The 7967-nt window shown below is 46.6% G+C and overlaps 1 protein-coding gene and 1 long non-coding RNA gene across 2 annotated transcripts; one reads left to right on the top strand and one right to left on the bottom strand.

The window, feature by feature from the left end:
• Nucleotides 1-374: 374 nt before the first annotated feature.
• Nucleotides 375-1046, bottom strand: LOC139830502 (uncharacterized). The gene has a single exon (XM_071818719.1). It carries the CDS (start codon nucleotides 773-775, stop codon nucleotides 557-559), a length of 219 nt encoding a protein of 72 aa, XP_071674820.1. The 5' UTR covers nucleotides 776-1046; the 3' UTR covers nucleotides 375-556.
• A 4993-nt stretch (nucleotides 1047-6039) lies between these two features.
• Nucleotides 6040-7195, top strand: LOC127293504 (uncharacterized). Its single transcript, XR_011744389.1, has 3 exons — nucleotides 6040-6130; nucleotides 6363-6415; nucleotides 6958-7195. It is a non-coding gene; the product is annotated as an uncharacterized lncRNA (long non-coding RNA).
• The last annotated feature ends 772 nt before the right edge of the window (nucleotides 7196-7967 follow it).

Genomic DNA, 7967 nt, shown 5'->3' on the forward strand with positions numbered 1-7967 from the left:
ACGGAGGATCAGGAGAGGCAATGAGATGGCGCTTAAGACGACATCGGTGGCGAGACGGAACGAAAGCTCATGCCTCCACTCGTTTCGTCATCAACTTAACAAAGAAAAACTTCTTCGCAGCTTGTCAATTTTTCTGATAAACTATTTATCCGCTGAGAATGCAGTCAAGCTGGTAGACTGCAATGTAGGTTATAACTGAATTGACAAGCAGCAGCCTACCCGACCAAAATATATTCCACCACGACTGCATGCATATATGGCTCGGTTCCCATGTTTTAGCCGTTTTCATGGTCCAATAATAGGATATTTGTTGGGAACTAGCCAGCGCAACGACGACGCAGTTCAACAGCAATAACAAGTCAACGCCAAACCAATCAGTGAAATCCTCCATTGATTCCTTTCCAAAATTACACGATACAAGGGAGATACTCCTAAGACACACCGATCGATGTGCCGCTACACACGACGCGCCACGGCGGCCCGGATCGGAGAGGTATGCAGAACTCGCAATCGGCACGGCCGATGTTATTTCGCTTGACGACGATCATCAATCAGATCAGAGGATGGTGCAGGTGGAGGACCCCTCCCCCTCCCCGGTGCCGGCGCCGGAGCCGGAGCCGACGGCGCCCTTCTCGCCGGCGGCGGCCACGCCCGGCCAGTCGCGGCAGGCGCAGTGCTGGCCCTCCGGGATCTGGCGGTGCACGGACGGCACGTGGCGGCCGCACCCCGCCCACGTTGACTTGCCGCAGGTGCCGCACTTCACCTGGTAGCACATAGCGGCAGGCAGGCTGGTGCTTGCTACTCCTCTCGCTCTCCGATCGTCGGCTCCTGGCTCGCTCAGTTGCTTTGGTGGCGATCGATGGATGGGTGTAGCTGGAAGACGAGAGCTCCTGGCTCGCTCAGTTGCTATTTATGGACGCTCGATCGGCGGGCGGTATCCCAACCTTTTTCTTGGTCTGGTGAGTATAACTTGTGTTTTGTTTACTCTGACAGCTCTGGTTTTCCAATGTCTCGACAAGGAAGACTTTGATCAAGTGCGAAAACAAGGACGAGTCCGGACACACCGGCGGTGTGGTGGGCTGGCCAATGCCAGGAATTGGATGTTTCTGTGCTGCGACAAGAAACCACACAAGAAAGAAGAAGTGACGAGAGTTGTTCAAAAAAAAAGGGGTGACCACAGAACTACATACACATGAACATGTGCTAATTCTTATCACTGTGTAATTAGGGAAGTTCTTTAGGAGATGGTAGTTCAAAGCCGCGCCTTGAGATCGGGAAATTAATTTGGATGCGCAGGCAAAGGCGTCACAGAGGATCCAGCCAAGCGATTCATCGCTTACCTCACGCGTGATCAGTTTAAGACATTTGGTGGTTTATATTTAGTTCCCGTTCCTGATTCAGTGTCAATGCCACGATCAACACGGCTTCGGAGATCAGTTGACTTCTAGCAAAAGCCGCCTTAATCTTCCCGTTAAATCAGTGGTCTTTCAGATTCATTGGAATGGAAGCCACCAAAATCTGTCAAACCTCTTGGTTTGACGTAGAGTCTAGATCTGAGAAACCTATCAAACCTCCTCTTCGACCTACTCGAGCGTGTACATTACTTCTTATAAATGTTGAAAGAATACCCGGCCATCCAGGGGGTCTGAAAGGGGTAAAACAATCTGGTTCACACGTTTGACGATGTACAGTAACTTTCTCCTCCCACTTTCCACCACAGCCGTCGGATGCAGTGGTTTCTTTTTCCACCCGTTGCTGCTTGTTGGTTGTCAATGACGCCTAGGCCCAATTTTGTCCGGGGCCGGCTGCTAGAGGCAGCGGTGGACGCTCGTCCGCGTCGCTCTCTTCAAGTGTGGTTGCGTGAATGGTGAAAACCCTAGACCACCACACGATTGGTTCCCAGTCCTCCTCCCGTCCCCCAATCCCTGCTCCTCTTCCTCTCATCCAATCCGCCGCCTTCCTCCTTCTCGCGCGACGGCGCGTCTGGAGGAACCGGCCGGAGAAGGAGCGGCCAGCCCGAGCTATGGAGGTGCCTGCAGGGGGGTCACGATGGCTTGGGCGGCCGATTCGGGTGGTGGCGGCGGGTGGAGGCGAGGCGGGAGTGGCCGGAGACGGGATCGTGCAGGGCGGATCCACGGCGGCGGCTACTGGAGGCGCCGGGTGCGGCCGGAGACAGGCCGACGCAGGGTGGATCTGCTCCGCCGACGACCGAAGGTGACGGGCTCGCGCGGGGCGGATCCGCAGCGGTGGCGACTGGAGGCGCCGGGCGTGGCCGAAGACGGGCCGGCGCGGGGCGGATCCGCTCCGGCGATGACCGGAGGCGACGGGCGCGGCCAGAGATGGGCCAGCCGGAGGTAGAGGAGCAGCGAGGGGCGGTGCTGGGACGGTGGTGGAGGAGCAGCGACGAGCGCGCCGGCCATGGTGCCACTCGCCGGAGCACATCAGCATCTCGTCGCTCGTCAAATATTACTTTCCAATGTGAGCTCTTTATTCTCGTTCTTCCTCCTACTTTAATTTATTTTTCGCATCTGCTCAGCCACACATGGGTACATAGAACAAAAGAAGCCTGGTAACCGGGTGTATACGTGAGCACGCGCCCATTGCTTGACACGTGGCACACCTTAAATCCCCCCCACACCATCAATTTCAAGTTAGGAACCCACATCCCCACTAACACAATTCGTAAACCATGCAGGACCCACCCGTTCGAATTCAAAATAGTGGGGCCGCAGAAATTTTTTCTCCCCTGCCACCTTTTTCGAATTCAAATGTATGGACCCCACCCCACGAATGGTCCCCACATATTTGAATTCAAATTATGGGTCCCGCAACAATGGACCCTACCTTCAAAGATAAATTTAACTTGCTGGTTGCATTCACGCGGACACATTTGGCTCTTTAATAATAATCACTTCATCTTTGGTTCATAGTGTCGGCAAAGCTGAGACTTCATCTTCCATTTCTTGATTCACCATCCCCAACTAGAGCAGCCATTACAAACCATTGCAGACAGCTAGCATGTCAAAATCCAATCTTGATTCACCAATCAGCACCGCTGTAGCTGATAGTTTACGTATTTCATATCGTCGCCACCGCTCCTCTCGCACAGCGAGAGCAGTTACGTTTTGTTAACCTTACTTTTTGTAAGCTTTGACATGATCCTTTCACCGGTTAACCGAATGAACCAGCCGTTATAGAAGATGAACACCCCCGTCTCACATGTAGTAATACATGTTTTCTCTCAGTACAATCCCATAACAAACTGCTATACGTTTTCTGTCTGAGATTTTGTGAAGTTTAGCAGTGCACCACCACTATCCGCACAGACCTTTGGAGAAGATAAACAGTACAACAAGTTCGTTGTCTTGTTGCGCGGCATGTGTTCCTTACACCTTGCTACCTGACGATTTAACTACTCCAGCTTTCTAACCAACCACGTGTCCAGATGCTCAGCTTTCACGTGTCCTACTGTTGCTCACAATGCACACCCATCTCTATCCTATCACGCGAGATCGAGGCCCAATCATTTGATCCCCATTTTCTCTCCAGGGCTCGTTGTATGTTCGATGCCCTAGCAAGAGATCATTATATATGGCTCTACCCTGGCAACTCCCATCTCTACACATTATTCAACATGTCTTCCCAGCCAGGGAACATTAATCTTAGAATCGCACCTCCTTTCTTCCCCCTAATAACATGCCCTGTATGCCGCCGAGCTAAGGTTCATACATTCGTCTCAACAGCCCATGAGACCCTACGCCAGCGTTTCTACAAGTGCCCTTTCACCTCCGTAACCACTTCTTTTCTCACTCCTCTTTGTTCTTCTCATTCATTCGATTCTATCATTTTTTTCCATCCCAAATTAATCTAAAAAAGCCCAATCTGTTGCAGTTTCAGTCGCCATCTGGTCGGTCATGCAGTTTCCTGAAGAGCGAGTCTGAATACGGAGCACACATGTGGCATTTCGTGGCCGTCCCAGCAATCCAAAGGGCCATACGTCTCGATCGTGAAGTAGGAGCTAGCTCATTCCACATGAGGCGTTCCTTTCTCGAAACAGAAATTTTTCTTGGCAGGCTCATACTTCTTGCCTCCATAGTTATGATAATTGTTATCAATGTAACGAGTAGCAGGGCGTAAAGTTTTTGCCAAAACTACCCGCCCATATCAACGATGCAGCTGGGTTATTTTAGTATTTTCTGTATGCAGCTCTCGTACCCGCGTTTTTCCAAGCCTTGGCGCCACTCCCTCACGCGCGAAACGCTCCCGCCAAAATGAAGCACTGATTATTGGCGCTACCAATCATAGACTGGCGGGACCCGCAGCCCACGGGAATCTCTCTTACACAAGCATAAGACAAAATTAGGCGCTGCTATCCGGTTGGACGGAACCGGATCTCAAAGCAAAACGTGTGGCATCCGGTGGGTGCTCACGTATACACCCGGTCACAGAATCCACTCTCGTACATAGAAAATCATAGCCATCTCTTCCTCTCACGGCGGGGAGCTTCCCATGTACAACCTGCCTGCTCAGAAAGTCGTATTTTGTACAGATAGCCTATTGCAATTTTTAGTTTGTGGGGATTTCGGCAGTGGCCTGTTTTGATTTCTCCTCAAGCTCGCTTATGTTAGGTATAAGAGAATATGAGGCCGGTCATTACATAGTTGACAAATTTGTATACAGAGGAGTCCGGTGTACAAAAAAAGGACTAGAAAGATCACAAATTACTGTGAATATGATGGATTATATCTTCCTTTTTCACCCTTGGTAGATTAATAATAATTTAATGTAACAGAGGATTCACAATAGTGTTTTTCTGTAGATTATATATGGAGTTACTCAGAGATGGGGATGTTCGGTTACATGATGACCTCAAGGCTTAAAAATGCGACTAATATTTAGAAGAAAAAAAAAGGAATGGACATTCCTTTTTACAATATCCCTGGTTTCATTGATAGCTATGATTACCTCAGGAGATGTTGGCTTTTCCTTAAGCGTATTCTTTTTTTTACTTCAGAGAATGTATATCATATTTTTGCTATATATAATTTCCTAATGGGTAGTCCTATTGCCTAAATGTTTTTTTACCGTCCAGTTCCACCGTTAGAGATATATAAGATAATAACTATGCATGACTTTCTACAGGTTGATCTTCTCAATGTAATTCTTATACATGGGCTTGCACTGTCTGGTTTTAGTTGCTAAAATGATGAGGGTCATTTTATACAGCTAGGTGAAATTTGATTTGTGACCTTTTCTGGATGCAGGTTATGTTTCACGCAGCCTGCCGAAGTTGCAAGTGGTGACTGGTGAGCAAGAGCAAATTCGCTACCTCGCTTGAAGAGCTCTCACCTGTCACCCGGAGGCCTCATCCAAATTTCTACCCATCAACTTCATTTGACTCGCCAAGCTAAAACCTCTTATATGTTCTATGAAATTACTACAGTGTAAAGGATATGATGATCCTAAGAAAATCACAACAGTACATACCATTTTGTTCTTGCTGGAGCTTACTCTTTTCTTTGATGACACAGTCAAGCATGTTTTGATAGCAGGCGGCACCCCATCTGAGGGTTACTAGGTCATTTGAGGCCTGAATTATAAGCACAGTCATGTATTTGTGACAGTTATTAGAAGGAAATGGTCGAGGTACTAGATTATTTGCTTTTAGCTTGCATGGTTTGTTAAAGATTTGTATAATTTATTGTTTAAATTTTTTATGCAATGTTAGTACTGAGTCGAAGTTTTCTACCTGCAGAACTTGGATGTGAGGGTGGCCCTGGTGTGGCAGGCAGTGCGGCCTCGGCAGAAGGACCAGACGGAGTCGAGTGTGGAAGGGAGCAAAAAGGAAGGGACAATTTTTTTGGGGTCGATTGTTGCGGTTCTGGGTTGGTTCCCACATCAACTAAGTTGTGTTCTCCTTTAAGCTCTCGATCTCTTAACGGCGCTGCTGCTACTGGTATTCCTCTCTTCTCGATATTTATTATTTTGTTTCTTACTTTGTAGGCTTATTTGTGTTGCTTTCAACATTGTTCAGTTCCATGCATAAATTCAGGTTTGGGGATTTTTTTTATATAGCAACATTGTTCAGAGAGAGCTTCCAGGCCGAGCCCCGCGGTCTGGTAGGTAGAAGGTGAGCCATTTCAATCCTATTTCTTTGCCTCTTGCATCCTCCATCACACACTATGTATCCAAGTACAACAACTTGGGTGCTGGTAAACATTTACTAACTGTCACTGAGAGCTTTGTCCTTATAATTTTATCTTGCATTACCAAATTGCATGAAGTGGTCTCTAACTTGTTATCTACTTCACCTACCTATCTTTCGTCTGCTGAAGCTTTGCTATTCGCCTATTCTCTTGCAGGCAAAGCAATATCTCGTCTATCTCTGTTTACCTTGGCACTGGGTTGACATATGGTAAGGTTTGCTCTCCAAATGACTTATGTTTCTATACACATGGAAACAAATAAGTGGTATGAATCATGTCTGACCAAGAATAGTAGATGATATGAAGTGACGAGCTAGGCCTTGCTTGGTTCTCTTTGGGCAGGGTTTGTTGGTGAAAGTAGACAAATAGCAATCTTGATGAAACACTACATTTTTTTTGACACCTAAACACTACATTTTTCAGTAATGATCGTTATACATACAAAGTATAAATGAACTACTGAGGTTCATCACTGATCGCTAAATTCAATTCTGAATTTTATACTCCCTCCGATTCATATTAATTGACTCTAATATGGATGTATCTAGACACATTTTAGTTTTAGATACATCCATACTAATGGCAAGTAATATGAATCAGAGGGAGTAGTTGTTTTTCCATGTGAGAGAGATATCATATTGGTAGCATCCTGAAACCTACTCAAAACAGAATTTCTTGCTTTCATTTTGTAATTTTGTAGGACAGTGATAATATATATGAACCTAATTCTGAACAAGCTACTGAACTGCAGGAAAGTTGCTCCCTTCTGTATGCGGCTGCTCAAAGGTATAAGCAGCCAGAGAGAACATCTAGAGCGCTTTCAATGTCGAGATCAAGTGAAGTTGCGCTGGTCTTGGCATGGCAGTGCTTGACTTTCCCAAGCATGAAGCTTTTGGGAGCACTGTGTTGTCAGGTCATCTCGGGTGCCAGGCTGGCATCACTTCTACCAGTTGTGTTGTTGTTACAACTACTACACCTTTGTTGCTTCTTTGATGATAATCTGCATCGCTGTATATATTTCTACTTTTCTGAGATGATTTTATGACGATTATATGGTTCCAAACTTGTATGGTTTCAGTACCTGCAGATCCCACCTCTTCCCTTGATCGATCTGATAGACATGCGGGTACCTGCAGATCATCGAACCGAGGAAAAGAGACAAGGATACAAGATTGTAAAGCTCATATTCAATTCTTACACATAATCATGACATTAGATGCATATAAACGCTGTGAGGATTCTCCCCAACCCGCAGCCCGTGAGGACTACTCACACATAATATCAAGATCAAAGATAGAAATCATTGTTGCAAATTCTTGAATTGAAATCACAATATTCTTACAATGGCCGTCAATTCTCAAAGAGATCTCTATTACCATGGTGATCGCTATGGCTATGGAGGAGATGGGAGATGAAATAGATGAACTATGGTGGTGGATCTACTTCGGTGTGGTGTAGATGGATCTGATGGATGGTGGCTCTGTTTGGCGACGAATGACTCTTTTTTTGTGCCGGTCCCTTTACATAACTTATAGGGTTTGACCTTGGGAAGGCTGTGGCACCCCATACGGGCGGACGATACCGGCGGGGCTTGCTCGTACCGATTTCTGCTAAACTCCCTAGAACCGCCGTTCGATGCCTGGTCAATTTTGTTGTACTTGTGACGAGATTTTCTTCAGTTATTACAAGCCCATTTGTCGTTATGATGTGATTTCCTGCACATCATTCAAAGATATAAGGGATTGCACATATTTGCAATAA

The sequence above is a fragment of the Lolium perenne genome, chromosome 4, assembly GCF_019359855.2.
Source record: "Lolium perenne isolate Kyuss_39 chromosome 4, Kyuss_2.0, whole genome shotgun sequence".
Lineage (NCBI taxonomy): Eukaryota > Viridiplantae > Streptophyta > Magnoliopsida > Poales > Poaceae > Lolium > Lolium perenne.